The 21,504-nt window shown below is 47.9% G+C and overlaps 2 protein-coding genes across 10 annotated transcripts in view; one reads left to right on the plus strand and one right to left on the minus strand.

Moving 5' to 3' along the window:
- Nucleotides 1-8,752, plus strand: part of SCAPER (S-phase cyclin A associated protein in the ER) — a 491,770-nt gene extending 483,018 nt beyond the window's left edge. For all 9 annotated transcript variants that reach the window (XM_055088136.1, XM_028495131.2, XM_024128925.3 and 6 more), the window contains 3 exons: nt 1,273-1,464; nt 5,192-5,243; nt 7,519-8,752. In XM_055088136.1, the coding sequence (XP_054944111.1) occupies nt 1,273-1,464; nt 5,192-5,243; nt 7,519-7,622 (348 nt within the window). In that variant the 3' untranslated portion in view covers nt 7,623-8,752. The remainder of the gene's footprint in view (nt 1-1,272; nt 1,465-5,191; nt 5,244-7,518) is intronic.
- A 5,192-nt stretch (nt 8,753-13,944) lies between these two features.
- Nucleotides 13,945-19,752, minus strand: ISL2 (ISL LIM homeobox 2). The gene is made up of 6 exons (XM_007113026.2): nt 19,619-19,752; nt 18,581-18,770; nt 18,040-18,302; nt 15,930-16,213; nt 15,150-15,317; nt 13,945-14,751 (listed from the first exon to the last, which is right to left on the minus strand). The coding sequence occupies exons 1-6, from the start codon at nt 19,674-19,676 to the stop codon at nt 14,635-14,637; spliced, it is 1,080 nt and encodes a 359-aa protein (XP_007113088.1). The 5' UTR covers nt 19,677-19,752; the 3' UTR covers nt 13,945-14,634.
- Between the last annotated feature and the right edge of the window lie 1,752 nt (nt 19,753-21,504).

Below are 21,504 nucleotides of genomic sequence, written 5' to 3' on the forward strand. Positions count from 1 at the left end.
ATGGCAGCATATAGCCATGTGCTGAATTGTCACACTGCAAGTCTTTAAAATTCCTGCTGGATTTGAAGGTATTAACAAGTCCCTATCAACATTCTCTAAAGGTTTTTGATGTCATTTTAGCTATTGAACTAAAATATGTGAACTATTACTTTGTTGATTTTCTTCTTAAACCAAACTGCATTATCATCTGAGAGTGTGTTCTTAAAGTATTGTTAAAAGTACTTTGAAAACTTGTAAATCCCTGTAATTTATGTTTCTCCTGCCTCTGCTGTTTCATTCTGTCCTTCTGGTTTTAATTTGAATGCAGTCCTGTCTGGGTGTGTACCTGTAAAACTGTGTTTTTCCAAGTACAATTTACGGTCTTGACCTTAGATTTTACAGTGTTTCTAACCTTCCGTGAGCTTCCTCCTATACCAAGAAGTGGGCTTTGGGTCACCCAGCTCTTTTATATTAGAACAGTCTAATCAAGGTTACTTGAAACAGATCTGATTTTGACATTTCTTAGTTTATCATGTAGGCCTAGGGAGTAAGTTAGGAGGGCTTCCCTGCAAGCCCATTAATTGCATTGCCCCATTTCTTAAAATGTACACAGTTGTAAACCTAGACTGCTTCAAGACAACAGTCTCATTTATCTAAACAATTCTCCTTTTAGACTCAGTGGCACTGATGGAAACATAGATAAGCTGTATGGATCGGAGGAAGGAACTTTTGGAGCCTGTGTTTGCTGAAACTTCCCATTCCCTTTACAATCCCCTTTTCTTTCCAAGGGTTTGTCTGCATACAGAATAGATCTATCTGTGTTCAATATATTGCGTGAGCTAGGTTAGTGGGCAGGACTATAGGAAAGGGTATCTTTCTTGTGAGTGAGCTCTTTGCAGGTTTTAAGGAATATGGCTGTTTTGCTTTAAGGGGAAGAGTGAAGGGTGGGGCACTCTGTTAAAGCAGTGTGTATCCCAAACCCATTTCACAGGCACCCTCTCTCCATGATAAAAGCATGATTCCTCGTGGATTATAAGAATTTTTAAATGGGTGCAGAACTTTTGGAATCTTTTCCTTAAGTTAGGAAATGAGATTTCTTTCTTTTCTGCTCCTTTCAAATATCACTTCAGTTAAGCTCTGGTAAGGAGTTTAGGAGTCTTTTTCTTTCCTCCTTACACTTATTCAGCGTGTTCTCCATGGTTCTTACTGGCACTACTGGCTGGGGAAGGGGGACACAGGGCAGGCAGTCCGGGGCTTTTTGGCAGCTGACCTGGGGTTCCTCCTCTGTTTCAGGTCATCGTGCAGTCCGGCCGCCACCCCACGGTGCTGCAGAAGCTTTGCCAGTTGCCCTTCCAGTATTTCAGTGACCCACGGCTGATCAAAGTGCTGTTCCCTTCACTTATCGCTGCTTGTTACAACAATCTTCAGAACAAGATCATTCTGGAGCAGGAGATGAGCTGTGTTCTACTGGCCACGTTCATTCAGGTACCTTCTGTGTTATGCCTAATTCTCTGGCTCTGTGTGTAAGCTAATGCAATTGAAAAGTAAAAGCGAACCAGCTGTTTATTCTTGCCATCCACGCTACCTTTTAAAAACTTCACATATTTCTGTGCTTGAAATTAATTTCTAAAATATCATGATAGTAAAACTGGGGTTTGAGTGTTGTATAATTTCTACTTGGAGGATTTCAAGAAAAGGGTATTTTTCCAGTTAATGAAATGGTAAGCCTGCACTTAGGAAATGTTTTTTAAAAGACTTCTTTAAGGCTTTAACTGTTAATTCATCTTGCTTTTTGTCTATTTATAGGGAAAAGATAATGATTGCTGAAGAAAGATCAATTAAAATATCAGTTTATTTGTAAATTTTTAAATAAATTTTTAAATAAATAAAAAAATACACACACAGTCTGTGTGTGTATAATAAAAATCTGTTATGTTGCTTTTTCTTAAATCTAAAACTTTTAAGTATGGCCTTATATTTTTCTGATCCAGTTAAATTCTGTAGGAATGGAATCAGCATTAGTACTGTAGCAAAGCAAAGCAGTATTTCCACATCTAAATTAACCCAGTCTTGACAATAGAAAATCAAGTTGGCTATTCTTTAACATTTGCTAATAGCTAATCCTGTGATTTTTTTTTCTGTCATTGTATATCATTATTTGCTGAAAATCTTCCATTTTCCTTCAAATGTTCCACCCTAAAACCAATCTGTTTTTGTTCCATGATGCACATGTGATTAACAGACAGTGTTTTCTGTTCATAATAATGAAACAGAAAGCAGAGCTCTGTATTGTTATTGTTCCTTATTCTGGCTAATATACAAATATCACTTTTGAAAGGGTGTAACTGTGCCCAGCTGGCTGGGATGGCTAAAGAGTCCCCAAGCCTTCTTCACCTTAGATGGCAATTAGTAGTTTACATTTCTTAAACTATCCTCTATTAGATGATCAGTTAATAAACATACTAGATCAATTGTTTAGAAATGTTTTATTTTCAGCTTAATTGTTCTGTTTGAGTCTGGATTCCAGTTTCTGAAAATTTTTTCAAAGATATTCAGATCTATAGGTAGGGTACAGATTTTTCAAAGAACATCTTGTGATTAATAATTAAAATCTTAATGAATTTTTATATAACCATCATAATTAACATTTAGGATTCTTCAGATATTCTTACAGCCTTAGGATTAAATTTAAACAGAAAATATGTTATAGAGAATTTATAGAGAATTTTAAGATCTTAAAATTTATTCTTTCTTTCATTCAACAGGTAATTTTTTAGTGCCCTCGGTGTGCTGGGCACTGCTCTAGGCACTGGAAATACAGCAGCAAATAACACAGATACAAATTCCTTCCTTTAAAGATCTTTCATTAGAATGGGGGGAGTCAAACAAAAAACAAAAAAATAAGTAAAATAAATAGCATGTCAGATGGTATTAAGTGCTACGGAGAAAAGCAAGGCAAGAAAGAGGGACAGGGACTGCCAGGGAGGTGATATGCAGTTTTACATGGCATGAGCAGAGAGGCCTCAACCAGGACAGTGATTGTTGAACCAAGAGAGTGATTGTTGAGCAAAGACAATTTTGCACCTGTACCAACTTAGTCCCTTACATTTCAACTGCTTGGAAAACAATTTATAAAACTATAAATGGTATCAGAATCTAAAGTAAGGATCATATATATTATTTTCATCTGGTGTTGATCTCAGAGTACTTCTAATTCAACTCTTCTCCATTACAGTTAACACACAATTAAATGTAATTTAATGTAAATGTAACACATTTAACATACATTTTATTTTAGCACACAGCTTTTATAAATACTACAGAAATTTCTTATAATGCTTATTTGGCATAGCACTTTAGATTGCTGGAGTTAAATCAAGTTTGGTTTTTTTCTATAAATAATTGTGCTCAAGGGAATGAAAATACATTGGATTTTAGTCTGTAAAATGGTTCTTCAAGGTCCTCTGTGTTAGATGATTAATAGTTACTAGAAAATTATATTAAAAATAAGAGCTAGTAGTTTGTCCTAGCTCCTGAAACTTTACATATTATAGATGATATTTTTCATGTTCCATCTAAGAGTAAAATTACTAGACTTTAAGATTTAGCTGCAGAATGGATGGACCTAAAGAGTATTATGCTACATGAAATAAGTCAGACAGAGAAAGGCAATTTTACCATATGGTTTCACTCATATGTGGAATATAAAAAACAACTAAACATAACAAAACAGAAACAGACTCATAGATACAGAGAACAAACTGGTGGGTGGGAAAGAGACATGGGGAGGTGGGAGGTGGGCAAAATAGGTGAAGGGAATTAAGAGGTACAGACTTGCAACTATAAAATAAATGTCATGGGAACGTAATGTACAGCATAGGAAATATAGTCAATAATATAATAACTTTGTATGGTGACAGATGTGATAACTAGACATATCATGGTGACCATTTCAGAATGTATATGAATACAGAATCACTATGATGCACACCTGAAACTAATATGATACTGTATGTCAAGTATACTTCAATTAAAAAAAAAGATATAGCTGCAGAATACATAAGGGCTTTTATAGTTGTGCTTTTTAAAATGTTAAAAATCTGTCAATATTTTAAGACAGTATTTGGCTAAAGAATTCAGTTTGTTAGATATAAAACAAAGTTGTACTTTCCACAGGAGGCAACAACCTGGCCTCTGGTGATACTTAGCAAGATTTGAGTCATCATTATTTGATTTAAACGTATGAAAACCTGAATTACATAATGTCAGTTTCTTCAGCTTTTATATTTGGGCTCCAAACTATTCATGCAAAAATAGTTGCCTCAGGGTGTGGAGAAAAGGGAACCCTCTTACACTCTTGGTGGGAATGTAAATTGATACAGCCACTATGGAGAACAGTATGGAGGTTCCTTAAAAAACTAAAAATAGAACTACCATATGACCCAGCAGTCCCACTACTGGGCATATACCCTGAGAAAACCATAATTCAAAAAGAGACATATACCACAATGTTCATTGCAGCGCTATTTACAATAGCCAGGACATGGAACCAACCCTAGTGTCCATCGACAGATGAATGGGTAAAGAAGATGTGGCACATATATACAATGGAATATTACTCAGCCATAAAAAGAAACGAAAATGAGTTATTTGTAGTAAGGTAGATGGACCTAGAGTCTGTCATACAGAGTGAAGGAGGTCAGAAAGAGAAAAACAATACCGTATGCTAACACATATATATGGAATCTAAAAAAAAAAAATGGTTCTGATGAACCTAGGGGCAGGACAGGAATAAAAATGGAGACATAGAGAATGGACTTGAGGACACAGGGAGGGGGAAGGGTAAGCTGGGATGAAGTGAGAGAGTAGCATTGACATATATACACTACCAAATGATAGCTAGTGGGAAGCAGCTGCATAGCACAGGGAGATCAGCTCGGTGCTTTGTGACCACCTAGACGGGTGGGATAGGGAGGGTGGGAGGGAGACGCAAGAGGGAGGGGATATGGGGATGGATATATGTATACGTATAGCTGATACACTTTGTTATACAGCAGAAATTAACACAACACTGTAAAGCAATCATACTCCAATAAAGATGTTAAAAAAAAATAGTTGCCTCAGAATTCAGAAGCATTTTTAAAGCCACGCTCAGCAAAATTCTCTGTTCGTAGCATTGGTATTAAAAAAACACTTTTCTCGTTTCACACAGGATTTTGCACAGACTCCAGGTCAGGCAGATACCCAGTCTTATCAGCCCAAAGGTATGTCTCTATTGAAATTAAATGTCATGTGTTTGTTAGCTGGACATTTCTCACTCAACCCTCTGAAACTGTTAGAGAAATCAATTTATTACATCACCTAAAATATTTGAGATTCGGACACCAAATATATTTCAGGGAATAAAGAAATTGATTTTGTCATCAAGCATGAGTACATCAGAATATACAGAGAAATCTATGGAAGTAAAAGAAAAGCACAAAACGTCTTTATGTAATTTATACTCACCTCATGCAAGGTATAATAAATGGCGAATAATTACTAAAGAGCTACTTTGCAATACAAGAGACAATCAGATCATTAATAGTGGCCTACATTATCACATAAATGCTGAAATCACATACATTTGGTTCCATGTTCAGAATAAAATCGTCATTGATAGTAGCCCATACATCCCCCTAAATTCAAGTACTTGAATTTTTTATTGAAAATAAAAGTGTAAAATTGTTCTACATGATGAAAAAGCCATCAGATGAGCACAGCACAGTTCAGGGGCCAAAAGATGTACAAGGGTTTTTTTCCCTATAGCATTCCTGCTGAGGTGAGTCCTGTGATCAGAGCTGAGATGTAGAATTTTAAAGTGCATTTTTACTTTTTGAAATATTCTGCTACCCACACTGTAATTGAGAAGTACAAGTTGCTCTTTGTCTGGCTCTCGTGACAGCACCTCTGATTAATGAGACCTTAATCTAGATTTTCCCCAATTCTTCCATTAGTTTGATAGTCTTTAAAGTGGCCAGAGGTCTACTCCCAGCAAAACCCTATGGGGCACCCATTCAGTAGCCCTTATTTGGGAGGAGGGGAGGTCACCCTGGGGTGTGTGTGTGTGCCTGTCTGTCTGTCTCACACACACATATTATTTATAGTGAGCAGGTGTTGAAAAGTACGTAAAAGAGAATATAACTAAAACTGTAACAATATCATGAAAAAATGTCATGTTTTATTGGCCCAGGCACTCAGAGGAGTAAACAGAAAGCTGTGCCCCCTTTTAGAAATTCAAGTCAACATCATAGTTGGTACCATTTGTCTAAGCCTGCATTAGTGTGCAAGTTCACGTCTGCCCTGACTCAGTGACAGCATTTTTTTTAAGCTGTTGGAGGCTAGAGAGAAATCCGCATAATTTGTTACTATACCTTACAGAACAATGTTTTAAATTTTGAATTTATGAAAATGCTTAGAAAAATCTTCTAATGTATTTCTTTTTAATTGTACAGCAATTTTTTTGCCAGTAAGAAGTATAGACATTCTTTTTTCTTCCTCTTTCTCCTGACATAAGGATGAGTCACAATTTGCTGCCTATCTGGCAGGCGAAGTCCCAGGGGCTGACTCTGTCGGCTTGGTTTCAACCTTCTTTCCTTTTCCAAGGGGCCATCTTCTCTGATTTTCATGCTTTCCCCAATGTGGATTTTCTATCGGTTAATGCCCAAAACAACAAATAGGGAACTGTTCTCTGCTTTGCTTAGAAAAAGTCATCACTCTACTGGTGACAGCTCATAATATGCTTACGTGATTTAAAAAAATGATGATGCCACACTAAGTTGCCAGTTTGCACCTTGGACATCTGTTCCCCTTTTGCTTAGATTAAATCCCCCCAAAATGTTTCAAGATGTTGAGTTCATTGCCCAGGTGAACCTCTAAGTTCTAAGAGTAAAGCAGCTCCTGGCAGCACCACATTCTTATTGCTGAGGAAGAATTCTGTTTTTCAAACACTCGCTGCTAGATGACTGGCCGGCCATGAGATCGTTTGTTTCAATAGCCAGTAAAGCTCCTGATAGTTCCCTCTGCTTTGTTAGGTGACTGAGTGCCAGATTTGAGCATTTTTAAAGTTATGTTTAAACTAAAATCATGTTTTAGATTAAATAGACTATTTTAGAAAATAATGTAAAGTTTACATACAGATTTAGCCTTTCAAGGCTAACTTAAGGATGGAATACATGACTGTCACTTTATTTTGTTTACCATACTTATTTACTTATTTTCGTACTCCAGAGTCCAAAACCAATGTTTTTCATAATGTTTTACACAGGGGTTAATGTCTGAATAGGTTAGAAGCATGAAATAGATTGTGACTAAAATATATATTATATATTTTATACTATAGATAGATATAGATCAGTTACCTTTACTTAAATTTGCATCATGATTTATTTGAAGAGTATGTCTCCATTTTGTACTCAGATATCAAAATAGTTTTCATTTCTTAAATTTTGAAGAATTTAACTCTTTTTAATTTTACTCTTCTTTTTTTTCCTCTCTCAGGAAAATGCCTTGGTTCCCAAGACTATCTTGAGCTGGCTAACAGATTTCCTCAGCAGGCCTGGGAAGAAGCTCGACAGTTTTTCTTAAAAAAAGAGAAAAAATAAATGTTTTGGTTGGTTGTATATTTGAGTACCCTCATTAATATTTTAAATTGATCAACCATTCTAACTGTTCCTTAAGAAGTTCATTTTCACATGTTTATACTCTGTAGATATGGTGTATACTTTGCACTATTTATAAAGACTGTAGATACTTTAATGTTCTTTCTAATTCTGCAAGTTGAGTTTATTTCATTTATGCACAATATTTTGGAGTTTGATAATTTACATCCTATGATAATATATACTTTGCATTTGTAATGTGGGTAAAATTAGACATAAAATTAGCAAGTCTGTTTTGTTCTTGTAATAAAATAACTTATTCTGTTTGCAGTGATGACTTCTCTTGTTAAAGCAATACAAATTTGAAAGAAAAACGATAATTCCAACTCCGGAAGTATCTTAATTAAAGACTTACTAAAAGTTAACCTGCTCTAAATTTCCCTTTTATAGGTTTGAGTAAAAGATGTTTGTAACAGTTTTACATTCTAATTACATAATATGTTTGGGGGGGCTATTTGAAATGAATTTAAAGCATTATATTCGTTGGTCTGCTTAAACTTTCCTAGCGGCCAATACTGAGAGTCTCCTATAGAAATAGCATCGCTGAACTGAAATTCTCCAGAATAAAAATTAGGGATCCAAAAAGATCAACCATAGTGAATCACCCTAAAGTATTTTCTCAAATAACTGCAATGAAAACCGAAGTAAAAATAAAACAGACGGTCACAAGGGCTCTGAATTGAAGTTTTCAACTCCTGTGCACGGCTCACAGCTGAACGGGAGGAGTGTCTGCCAGGAGATGTTGACCTTTTCATATCTTGTTCTCATCGTTTCTCCACCTTAAGCCAACGGTCAGTGCTAAGCCGGTCACTGAGTGACATTGGTAATAATTTCTGTCAGATAAGGATCAAACATTACCAAGAAAAAAGATCTGGTCGCGGGGGGAAAATGGTTTTAATACGTATCAGATTCAAGACTGGGGGCGGAGGGGACTGGAAAATACAGAAGTTTCATCGGATTGTTGAAAGCAAACTTAGCTACCTAATGTTCAGGACACTTCTTTTTGGAGCCTCACAAGGCTGCTGAGTTTTGTATATGCTGTTTTTACTCCTTTGCAAATAGAAAATAAAGAGATCCAATTTCAAACGAAAAAAAAAAGAGAAAAAGCGAACGCATCCCAGTGCGCTCTGTACTTCCGCCGCCCGAGACCCGGCGTCTTCCGCGCGCTCGGGCTGCGGGGCCGAAGCCTGGCTGGGCTCGGGGCGGGGACGGCGGCTCCGAGGCCAGTGGGGACCGACTCTCGGGAAGTCCCTGCCGCCTCGGCGGGGCCCGCTCCCAGGGCCCGGCGGCGACTCGGCCCGGGGCGCCGGACCCAGGACCCCGGACCCTCGCCGCGGCGCGCTCCGAAACACCTCGAGCCGCGGCCGGGCTGAGCGCCGCGCCCCCGGGAGGCCGAGGGGCTGGGGCCTGGCGCCCGCGCCCTCCTCCAGGACGGCGGCCCGGGCTCCTCCGCTGCCCGAGGGCCGGGGAGCCAGGGGTCGGCGGCCGGCTCCTGGCGCGACCCGCCGTCGCCCGGGGCGCCCCAACCAGGGGAGGAGATCCCAAATCCCGCTTGCCCCGCGGGTCTTGGGGCGTGAACGCAGAATCCTTGTAGCTGAAAGGAATAATCAAATATTTATCAGATTTCCTGCAAGACGCTTCACAATAGAATATACTTCTTATCTGGTCGGAAATTTGCCAAAAAGCCATAAATAATTGAGACAGCTGTGATTAACCTTCCAGAAACCATACCAGAATTCGCAATTAAACATTTAATTGAATGGTCTCATTTGGCCCCCTCGTCCTGGAGGGGAGAGGGTTTGTTTGAGACAAACCCCGGCTCCACCCGGCTGGGGAGCCTGCGAGGATCGGGCCTGGCGGCTCCTCTGTGACTCCCGACCCGCGCGGTTTCTGTAGGTCTCAAGTTCCCTCCTTTATTGTGCGCTCCGCAGGGCCAGAGTGATTTAAGCTCTAACTCCCCTGGGTTTTACTACTTCTAAACTCTCCCGGGGTGGGGAGAGAACCGCGCGCAGGTGAGCGCAGGCACATCTTGTTCCAATTTGCGGAGACAAGTGCCACCAACTGGCTTTCTCCTGGGGCGGGGGCCACGTCCCGGGTCTCCCGAGGCTCAGGGGCCACAGGTGGACCCCCTGGGCCGAAGCGAAAAGCCTCTGCTGGGTCCAGCCTGTAAACCTGACAATGCGACAGGGCCCAGTCGGAGCAAAAGTAACAATTTCGCCCGGGCTTTAGAGCCCAGAATTTGAGCCAAATAGGTAAAAGCCGCCCGAGGTCCGGGGGCAGCGACATTTGAACGCCCAACGCCCCTGCCCAACCGAATTTCCCGCTCTAGGCGGCAGCTCGCTTTCCCGGAGCTCTACAGGGCTCGTCACACCGGACGCCCAGCAGGGTGCCCCTTTCTGCTGAGTTCCGGAGCCTCTCCCTCCCTGCAGGCAATTGGAGGCGCTGTGACCCCCGAACCCTGAATCTAGGTCCGGACCTCGCCTCCTCTACCATCTTGCCTTCCTTCCCCAGGAAGAAAAGCACGTGGGCCATTTTTTCCAGAGCTCCTTGCCAAGCTTTCTGACTTCTTGGGTCTCAATCTGGGAAGGGATTAGAGGCTCACCATCCCTCTTCTTCCACTTCCCTCTCCCTGCTCCCACGCCCCGAACGAACACTGGGGTCTCCTGCCTTCCACACTGAAACCACCGCCTTGAATATCCTGTTTCGCACTGAGAAATCGCTCAGCCTTCCCGAACTCCTGGCCCTCCGCTCACCTCCTGACCCACTCTCTCACGAGCCCTTGACCTTATGGACCAGGCGGTGCCCCGATCTAAAAGATGGCCTCGCCTAGCACTCCAGCCTTTCTGGCATGATTTCTGCCGGGCGCCAAACTTGCTTTATAAATTGAACCACTCCCCCTACACCACTCCACATCTGGATCCCAATGGAGTATTTCTCTGTGCTCTTTTTCTCTCCCATGACTGCTCTCAGCCTAGCTCCATTTATCTGCATCTTCCATGTACAGTCTCCATCAACAAGGTGCTAGTCTGTAATTGGTCACACAATCCTCGTTATTGCACTGAATCCCAGTATCCTGAAGAGAGTTTACCTTTACATCAATCAGACCCATATTTAAAAGCCTCTAATCTTCCCTACATCAGCTTAATAAACTCTGAATTTCCTGCTTTTATCACAAGTCCATTGGGAACTCCTCTGCAAATCGTTTATTATTCATTCATTGTTTCCCCTCTCCAGCATGCAGCTAGTCAACTAATTCTCTTGCTCTCTTTGGTGAATACTTGTATGGGAAAAGACAGCTAACTAAATGTGTGGCAATTTATGCCCTCCCCCAGACAGCAGCGGCAGGATCTCACATTTTTTTAGAGAACAATCTTAGACAACGTCTCATTTAAACCCAGTATTTGCAGCTCTGACAAAACTAAGCTTAAAGCTATTTCATATTCAAAACTGAAAGGCTGATTTCTGTTCCACAACCCATTAAAAATTAAAGTTCGTTGGGAATACTGCCACAGGGACTCTGAATTTCCCAGAATTGTGCAGCCTTTCAATATGTATTAAATTTTGTGGTGTAATAGCCATAAACTTTTCCATCTCTGGGAATCCCTTTCCGCCTCAGTTACACAGAGCTATCCAAATTATTAGATAAATCCACTGAGAAAATCTTATTCTAAAGGTGAATCTAGTTAAAATAACTTACTCCCATTTCCCACCTATGGCCTCTTTGATTGAACTTTTTTTACTACACAGCTGGGTATCTCACTTTAAAAGCTCAGTAAGCATTAAATACAACACTTGTAATTGTTACAGGTAGTTTAATTTACAAGGAAATCCCTACTGTATTACAGAAGATGTTTAAAGATGACCTGGGAACCAGTAAAACTGATATTTATTAATGTAACTAACCAACCATAGATCTGACACCTCACCAGGGACCACTGTGATGAGGCTTCAGAGTCAAACCCCTTCCTTGGAAACCCACAAGGAAAACGATGCGCCCCTTTGGGTGGCTAGCAACAAACTACAGGAGAACAGCTTGTGATGTTTTGTACAGCAATACACATAGATACAGGGATCCTAATACACAGTAACCACCGAGATCTGGATAATTTCCCAATATTCAAAAACAGACACACTCATATAAATATCAAAAAGAGGAATTAGATGTTTGATCTGTGGATGGCAAGGGCAGAGGTGACTGTAATTAGATAGGCAGATGTTTCCATTTGTAGCATTAAAATACTGCAGTGTGTTCAAAGCAAAAATTCAGAGCTAATTAACAACAACCATTAATGAAATTTTTAAAATTCAAGAACCTGTTATTTCCTTTTTAAAAATGACAAAACCCAATATTCTGGATAAATCAAAAGTTTTCAAAAGTAAGATTTCTTGGAAGTTTAGCCCCCTAATCCAATGGCCAGCCAGAAGGTAAATGGAAATATCTATAGTTCTGTTTGGGAGGGAATGATCTAAGTTAAGGGAATGAACCCTCAAAGAATCTAACTCTGATTATTAAAACACTTTCTGGGCACTTGAGAGTAAAGCTGGTCCTCGTTAACCCTACATATCTCTTCCCTTATCTCTAAGTCTGCAGCACCATTTCCTAAATTCTTAAGAAGGGGAAGATTCTCTTTAATTTTTGTGCTAGCATCACCGTGACTTTCAGGAAGTAAAATATAAATGTGGCCCGATCTTCCCATCTCCTCAATTGCCAGCCAGTCTTCCAGCCTCCCATCTCTGATGGGGGGGAAGGGGAGAAACTCGCCGATGGAATTCTGCCATCAGTTCAGCTGAAACACCTACAGCAGACTCTGGCCATCCAATCAGCCCATGGCTTTTCAACAGAAAGCATCGATTCCTCTATCCAGCGACCACAGATGCCCCCTCAGACACATTTTTCCTTACCAGGAGCTACCTGAGCTAAGATTGCAACTATCCCCTACTCAGTAAGGGCATTGCCCTCTTTCAGAACAATTCCTGGACAAAGAAGGAGCTACTTGAGGGTCTTTTAACTTGGAGGGACAAGGAAACCCAATGCCAGAGATTGTTCAAGAGTAGTGGAATCACTGGCAGGCTGGCAGCTTTCTGAGTCTACCAAAAGAGGACTGGTCTGGGAAAAGAATTACCCCAGGCTGCCAAAGGGTTAAATATTTGTGAAGGGTAAAACCTGAGCCTCCCGGTTTTTTGTGCTTGCCCGGGGGCCTGCTGGAGATTCAGTATCTCTTGGTTATTTCCTGCGATCACTAAAGCCAGTTTTCAAGAAAACAAGTCACAGGGGTTTGAAATGTCACACCAAGTGACCTGGGCACGGCATATCCAGGGGCCATTCCCAGCTCCCTCCCACCCGGGCCATCCCCCGCCCCCTGCATTTCGGGTCTGGAAAGAAAATAAACCAAGGACACGCCAGACTGGTTCTGGGTGGACTTATTTTCCCTGGCAGCCTCGATCCTAGCGGGGGCTTGTTGTGGCTCCTTCAGTGTATCGCTTGCAGGTGATGCCAAATGCAGATAAGGAGCCGCCGCGCGGCCTTCTCCTCTGTCTAGACGGGGGAATTAATAAATGCAGCGGGATTGATCACGTCGCGCATCCACTCTGGGGACAGCGCCGAGGACGAGCCGTCAAGGCCCCCGTTCGCCCCGGGGCGCGCGGGCTGGCCTCGCTGCTCGGCGGCAGGGCCCGGGTGGCAGGCGGGCGAGGCGCCCGGGGATGGGGGTTCGGGCTTCCAGACCCGCGGGAAAAGAAACGCGGGGGGGGCCCAAGTGCACCCGGCCGAAAGTGGAGCGAGGGTCGAGGGGGCCTTGAGGGACGCCAGGCTGGGTCCGGCTGCAGGAGCTGAGGCCAGGTTGAGACGGAAACGCTGGCCCTAGCCAGCCAAACGGCCACCATCGGAACATCGCAGGTTTCCCCGCCCAAACGGGGTCACCCCACCGCCCCGCGGATTTCTCGGCCGCGAAACGCCGAGAGTGGGGAGCCAACAGGGAGCGCGCAGGCTTCCGGGACGTTCTGGGCGCTCACACGCTTCGCTGGGCCTCGCTGGGACGCACGGGGCGCACGGAGCACAGGGACCCAGCCCCGCCCCCCGCGCGGCGCCCAATCCCCGCCGGGCCCGCCCCTGTCGGCGCGGAAGCACGCGGGCCAGTGGCGCGCGAGGCGCGGGCGCCAGCGGTGGGCCCTGCGCGGAGCCTCATCTTCGTTGAAACAAGCCCCAACCCCAACCTGCCTTCCTCCAGCCCTCCCGCTGCACCAACAGCACACAGGAGCAGCATCGATCGGGTTATTATCTTTTTTTATTAAGATCAAAATATTCGTCCCACTATGAACTGGCTGTCCTCACAATAAATAACAATAACTTACGTTTTGTTCGGCAAAGGCTCACACACTCTGTCCTCCGTCGACCGATAATTTAAAACATTTTCAAGGAAAGTCTCGTTTCTACTTTTTTCCGGCAATCATGCGCTTTGGGGGATTGAGTGCCTGTTCCTTTGGATTGCCCCGTCCTCTTCCCCGCTAGGGCCGGGGAGAGGCCACCTGGGAGCGCGGGGCCGGGCGGCGGCAGGTGCCCGCATCCGCGTGGGCGAGCTCGGGGCTGGGCCGGCGCGGGACCTGACCTGCGCGTTCTCCACGCACAAGTGGGTACGTGGGCCGGGGGGCGCGGAAATAGAGCGGCGGCGGCCACGCCGAGCGAGGGAGAAGAGATGGCAGAGCTAACGTTAGTGAACCCAAATTCTGGTTTTGTAAAAAGAAAAGTCCTCGGAGCAGGGCTTTCCAGTCTGGTGAAAGCAGGTTGCGTCCCGGCGCTTTTGGCTATCCCGACCGCTTCTCTCAGTCCTCTCTCTTTAAATAGCAATAATAATAATTACAAAGTCGAGAGAGTTTTCGGAGCTGGAATGGCCTGAGCATGGGTAAGTCTCATGCAGGGAGCATGCGAGGTCCGCGGGCTGGCGGGGAAGGGTCCCCCTCACGTTTCCACAGGACTCGGCACCATGCTGTTGGGGGTGTCCGGGAGCTGCGAGGACAGGGAGGTCACGTCGCTGCCGGAGGAGTTGCCTAGGGAGCCAGACTCAGAGAAGGAGACCTGGGGCAGCGGAGACACCGGGAAGGAGCGGGTGAAGAAGCGCCCGAGCTGATTTTCCCGGGCCACCTACTCCCAAAGGTGTCCCATGGGGACAAGCCACCGGCTGGGAGCAGGCCCTTGAATAAGTCGGCCAGGTTCCCAAGCGCACGCAGGGGTATTAGGGCGGGGCTGCGGGTTGGGTAATCCCTCGACCTCCCCTGCGAGCGCTTTAATCCAGGGAGACCTGGTTTAGAGCGAATTAATGAGCCGGGTGCGGTTGCAGCTACCCACCTCCCCCCAACCCCCCCAGCCCCTCATCCCCTGAGAAACCCCCACCCCTTCCCACCTTGGCTAAGTGGCTAAATCCACCCCACCTCCCCCGGAGTCCTGAGTTCCGGGCGGGTAGAGCAGGGCCTCACCAGCTGCTGGAAGGCGGGTTGGTCCAGGTCACTCTGGAGGGCGAACTCGCTGAGCGCTTTCCATGGCGGCTGGTACGTCTGCACCTCGACTGCACTGCCCTGCACGGCGCTCTCGTGACGGATGGGGCTGCCCGCCACCAGGGGCGTCCCGGTCAGTCCCTGCAGGCTCTGCGGGACAAGCAGAAGAGAGGGTGGAAGACGCTCGAATTAGGTCTTGCGTTTCCCGCCATCTTTTGAGACTGGGGCCCCAGGCACTGGCACGTGATTTGGAGCCTGAAACGGTTTAGGGGAGGCATACACTTGTCCGCTGCCGAGTGAGCCCGCCTTCTCTAGTGCAAATTCCTCAGGCCCAGAAAGAGCCACCATAGGCCAGCCTCGTTGCTGGAAGCTAACATGGCAAGGGAGCGAACGCGAGGCCTCCGTTCCCATCCCTCTCCAGGTTTGCAGAGGAAAAGTGTTCAAACCGAGTCATGCTGAGAGAAGGACACAACCCGCCCCGACTTGCTGGCTCTGGCAAACATGCCACCTTGAGCTCCGAACTACGCCCCAGACCCCAACTCTGGTCTGCCGCTGGAACTGGGGAAGACCTGACCTCGGATACAATAATTAAGAAGCCTTCAACCCCAAGGTAAGCCTTGCTCTGAAAGCACCAACACATGCTATTGGAGAGTCCAGTTCCCCCTGGATCTCCCGAGAGCCGGCCCAGAAATGGGCACGCAGATGCCGCAGCGCGAACCCGAGGCTCCACCCGATCCGATCCTCCAGCTCCCAGTCTCTCACCGTCTTGTCATTGTGCTGCTGCTGCTGCAGCTGCTTCATGAGGATGGATTTCTTCTTGTCCTTGCACCGCTTGTTCTGGAACCAGACGCGGATGACCCGCGGGCTCAGGCCGGTCATCTCCACCAGCTGCTCCTTCATGAGCGCGTCGGGCCGCGGGTTGGCGGCGTAGCACGTCCGCAGAGTGTGCAGCTGCTTCTCGTTGAGCACGGTCCGCACGCGGGTTGTCTTCTCGGCCTGTTTGTGCACGTGCGGACGCAGCGAGGGCTGCCGGCCGGATCCCGGGTCTGCAAGGGAGCGAGAGATGAGAGAGCGGCCGCCACTCACTCTCCTTGCGCCCCGCCCCGCGGCGGCCGAGTCCTCCGGGGCCCGATTTCGTTTCTCTTTTATTCCGTTTATTTCGTTTTATTGTTCGTCTTGTCTCCCTTTCCGTCTGTTCGCCCTACCCGGAAAAAGGTGTGCATTTTCGTCCCTTCCCTAGTTCCTCCACAGGGCTCCCCGCAGCGATCTCGCCAACGCGCAAGCGGGGCGTGGGAGTTCCGAGCTAGGCCTGTGCGGGACGGGAGTGGCCGACCCCCGCTGTGCTTCCTCCACTTACCAGACCCTAGGAATGCCCGCGTGGGTTCCGCGGGACGAGGGAAGCCCTCCGGAAGAAGTCGGAGTTTCAGAGGAAGAGGAGGAAGGCGCGCCCGGGACTCTGGAGGGGGAAAGGGGAAGGGGACCCACGCGGACGCCAAGCGCCGCGCTGCCTCGGAATTGGGGGGCTCGTCTCCCGCTCCCGGGTGGCCCCCAAGAGCCCTTCTCCCTGATTCAGAGGCCTCTCGGACAGGGCCAGGCCGTGTGTCGCGAAGACCTGCCCTGGGGCGCGAGTGGGCCTCCAGGGCCTGGAACGGTTCCTTTCTGCCAGCCCTCGGGCCTCGGCCCGCCGGGTCTCCTCCCTCAAGTCTCCAGGTTCCCTGGCCCAGCGGCCGCCCTCCCGGCCCATGCACAGCCGCTGGCACTTTCCTCACTCGGCCTTGGGTTCTCTCAACCCCACGTTAAGTAGAATCGGGTATTTAGGGCCGGATTCCCGCGGCCCGCAACCCGCAGCAAACAAAAGGGAGCCCCTCCGACACCCGAGACAGGGTGCATTCAACACTGGCTTCATCCTGTTTCGCACTCCCATCTGAACCAGGTTTGGATACAAGTCTCACTGTTTCAATTTATATCCCCTTCCGGGCATATCTAGATCTGGATAAATATTTACAAATAGCCCATCTAGCCCAATTTTCTCATTCTATACGGGAATTAAGGGAGGACCAGAGGAAGTGGACGCACTTCAAGCACACAGCACCCAGAGGCTCAGCCTGGTCTGGAGATTGGTGCTTCAGGTCTGTGGCTACTTGCTTGTAACTGCTCAGCCAGAGTCACTGTTCCTACCCGGTAACCACACACTTAGAACCCAACTCTGGGCATCTCCTGATTAGGACGCAGAGCATCCCCTGAGGTGTATGATCCCTGAGTCCACTGTACGTCCACTCCTTCTCCACCGAGAAACGTTTGGCTAAGTTGTTCATCAAACTGGGCCTCAAAAGACAAATGCAGACACTAGCTCTTTGTTGAGTGGTTAGCCTTCAGAGCTGTCCTTACGGGTGGGCTTCTGGCTGGCTGAACCCACCTCTAGGCTGGGAACTGTATTCCTTGCACACATACCCCCAGGCAAACCTATCTTTTCTCTCTGACAACACACATACTGCTTGAAATTCCGAGTACAAGTTCCATAGACAAAGTCACCACTTCAGATTCCCCGTGGTCATTCAACTTCCTGCTCCTACTACTGTGTTCCACATATTCCTGATCACGGAGAACACAACTCCCCACTATTCTGCACACTCATACACACAATCCCGGCTCACGTTTACCCACACGCAGTTTTTCCCCGTCACACGAACACACACTCAGCCGCGTTGCTAACACAGGGTTCTGCACCCACCCAGAAAACCCCACACTGCAGGCAAACGGAAATACACCCAAGTGACAACTTTTCATCTGATCACAACCACCCCCCCTACGAACACACACCCATGCACTCACTCCCGAGCCGGCGGCGTAGTACCGGGCGCAAGCGGCTTACCTGGCAGATGCAGGCCGCGGGCGCCGGGGAGCGGGCCGGGGCTGCGCGGGCTGCCGGCCGCGGCGCGCTCCAGCAGGAGGCCGTGGTCGGCGCGGCAGAGCAGCTCGTGCTCCCGCAGCGAGAACTCGTCGCCGGGCAGCAGCTGGCGGCTGCACACGGAACAGCGGAAACACTCGATGTGGTACACGCTGTCCCGCGCCCGCATCACCAGATCGCTGCTGCTGAAGCCCACCTGGCACTTGGCGCACTTGATGCCGAACAGCCTGCGGGCCCAAGGCACGGGCGGTGTCAGCACGGGGCCTGCGGCCGGCCTCGCCTGCCGGGCTGCTATCCACCCCGGGTACGAGCGCCCAGGACGCTTTGTGGCCCAGAGGGAGGCTGCGGCCCCTCTAGCGGGGTTCCCAGGCCAGGAGGTGTACGGCGGCACGCGTTCGGGGTGGGGGCCGCGTTCTCCCCGCGCCGGGGCGCGCGGGCGGCCCGCCATCCTCGAGCCCCGACCCCAGCGGGCGGTGGGCGCAGCCGGGGCTCTCGCGGGTCTCACCTGACGTAGTCCCGCTTACAGTAGGTCTTCCCGTCTCTCACGAAGCACGTGCACGTCTCGTCCAGGTACTGGCTGCACTCGGCGCACTTGAGGCAGGCGGCGTGCCACTCGAGGTCGGGCGACACCCGCAGGATAAACTGGTCGTGGATTTGACTCCCGCAGCCCACGCACATGGCCGTCCCGGGCTTCTCTGCCGGGGAAGGGCGCGGGGCCCGCGTCAGGCCTGGCTGCCCGGACCCCGGCCGAGGCCGCTCCAGCCCCAACCCAACCCGCTGGCGTTCTCGCTCTCTTTCAAGAATTGCGACCACAAGAAAAAGGAAATGGGCTTTCCAAAGGTCCAGACAATTGGAAACGAAAAAACAAAATCTTCTGAATTTGCGAAGGCTTTCTGTCTCCCCCCACCCCCCTCCCCGATTCTTTTCGCTATTACATTCACTTGGACACCGGCGTTTTATCGATATATCTTGTAACTAAAATATAACAAGTCAGTGAGAAGAAAGAGTAAATAGACATTTAAACCCTGCGGACGCCACACTATCAATACTGGACGGTGATGTTCCGGCATTGCCGTCCGCACACTCCCTCTCACAGCGACTCCCTCCTATCCCAACACAGACACATCAGCTTTCGGCGGAGTCTCCGCTCATCCTCTTTGACATTTCTTAGTTTAAATATCCCAGATCAAGCTAGAGAAATCTTCCTTATTTGAAAGGCCGAAAGACAAGCAAGCAAGCAAACAAAAAACACCCACATCCCTAAATCAAACCTATTGCCTTGGCGCAAAACAGAAGCAGATTTCACAGCCTGAGGTCAGCCTAGCAGGCTTGAGAAAGAGTGTTTAATTATAAACTAAAACAACAGGATTCCAACGGATAAGCGGTCCTGCAGGAAAATGCATTCGTTTTCTTTTTTTTTCTCTCCCAGTGTCCTGTCAAATAGAAGCCACTTGTAGAATCCACTAAACATTCTTCTGCATTAGAAATATTGCATATTAAGCACACACACATACAACGCACACACACACACAGGAAGACTTACTCTTGGAATGATCCCCCATAGTACCCAGAAAAGGATAATGAAAAATAATATCCACCATGCAGAAAAGAGATGTGCGCAAAGCGTGCGGCCAGGGGCAGAAGGACGAAGGTCGCGCGCCCAGCCTCGGCTCTTTTGCTAACTAACTCCTCCTGCCCCGCGGAGTTGAAGGAGCGATTCCGCACCGGCCCGCACGCAGCATGACGTCAGCACGCATTCGCCCGTGGCCGGAGCTGGGGGCGGGACCTGTGGCGTCACGAAGCTTCCCCAGAACCGCTGGGGATGCAGGGGAGGTGTTGGGGACCTGGGGGCTGATGGGCGGGGTAGATTGGGTGGAAGGCGGAGGTGACGGAGGATTGGCTGGGAGGAAATGGGCCAACCCTGATTGGCCCAGAGTGAACAATGGAGCGCAGCCCCCTCCCCCGAAATGTACAAGGATCCTCACTCCGGCGCTGGGTCGGGCTGTCCCGGCTGGACCTTGTGTCACCGCTGAGCTGTCTCTGCTGCCGCCGCAGCTGTGAGCTTCCTCTTGGACTTGCGGTGCGGTCTCCCCAGGCGCGCTCGAGCAGGGTGATGGATACCTGGGGAAGTGAAGGAGGGCCTGTCCTTTAGATGCTCCCTTGTTTCATTAAAAATATATATATATCCACTCTCTTAGGACGAGAGCTGGGGGGAAGGGTGGTCTGTTTGGACAAGACCTTCACCGTCCAGCCGGTCACCGTTCTCCTCTCCGGCGCCTTTGTTCTCAGGGTCCAAGCTAGAGAGAGAGGTTAAGGGTTTGGATAAACTCTGTTTAGACTTCCCCACCCGTCCGCCTGTGGAAAACTTCTCCCAGTTGGAGCGTTAGGTGGGTAACGCCAGAACGCAGAATCCGAAGACATCACCGGATCCAGATTCGAGCCTTGACTTGCATTTGGGGCGGGAGTGTAATTTGACACGGACTCCCCCATCCTTTCCCCACTCGAATAGCACAGCTCCTTCTAGGAACAAGACTGGGGTCGAATGTGTGTCTCACTTCCAGAATAAATGATATTTATAAACTCTTCTGTTTTATTTCACAAACCGACTGCAACGCAAATAATCAGAAACAAATGTGGCGCGCGGGGTAATTTACTATCTGTGTAGCGGCTTGTCGTTCCTTAGAAAACCCGCGACTTCTGAGCAGAGTCCAGGCAATTTTTCTTTCAAAGAAATCTCTGTGGGTTTTGTTTGAAAGGGTTCAAAAACTGGCCCATGAATTATAAATAACATTTATCCAACCATGGTGGCTGTCGTTGTTTTCCCATTAAAAGGTGTACCAAGAACTTGGTGCGCGATGGGACGCAGGTGGGCGCCTGGGAATAAAATGTCAACACGGGAACCCCAGATCCCGGCCCAAGTCGACCTGAGGGCGCGGTCGAGCTCGGCGGCCCTTCTGCTAAAAACCTAGGGCTGGTTGTCCTCACACTCTGGGCTGCTCGCCGGGAAATGGGTGCAGCCAAGCGCGCAAGGAGAGGCTTTGCGCAGAGCTGGGGCTAGGCCCTCAGCGCACACTGAACTCACTACTGGATGATGGCCCGCCGCCCAGCGCTGTGCTGAGCGCTTCACGTGGTGGCCCCGTCGGTCTTGTAAGGCTTTTAACCACTGCCACTCCCTTTGGAACGCCTGGTCTTTCTCACCCGTCTGGTTCTTCAGTACCGCTTACCAGCCGCTGTGCCAACAGGCCATTTCTTGCGTCTTTGGCCACTAGAGCCCCAAACAGCGCTCACCCTGAGTGTGTGTGGAGCATGTCAGGGTGGGGACAATGCTGCGTGTCTATGAAAATAAACGGGGTTGAGGAGCGAGGGGGCGGGTATGGATGGGTATGTCTGCACCAGGCCACTCTGTGACCTCAGGCATTTTATTTTACT

The sequence above is a fragment of the Physeter macrocephalus genome, chromosome 11 (assembly GCF_002837175.3).
Source record: "Physeter macrocephalus isolate SW-GA chromosome 11, ASM283717v5, whole genome shotgun sequence".
Taxonomy (NCBI): domain Eukaryota; kingdom Metazoa; phylum Chordata; class Mammalia; order Artiodactyla; family Physeteridae; genus Physeter; species Physeter macrocephalus.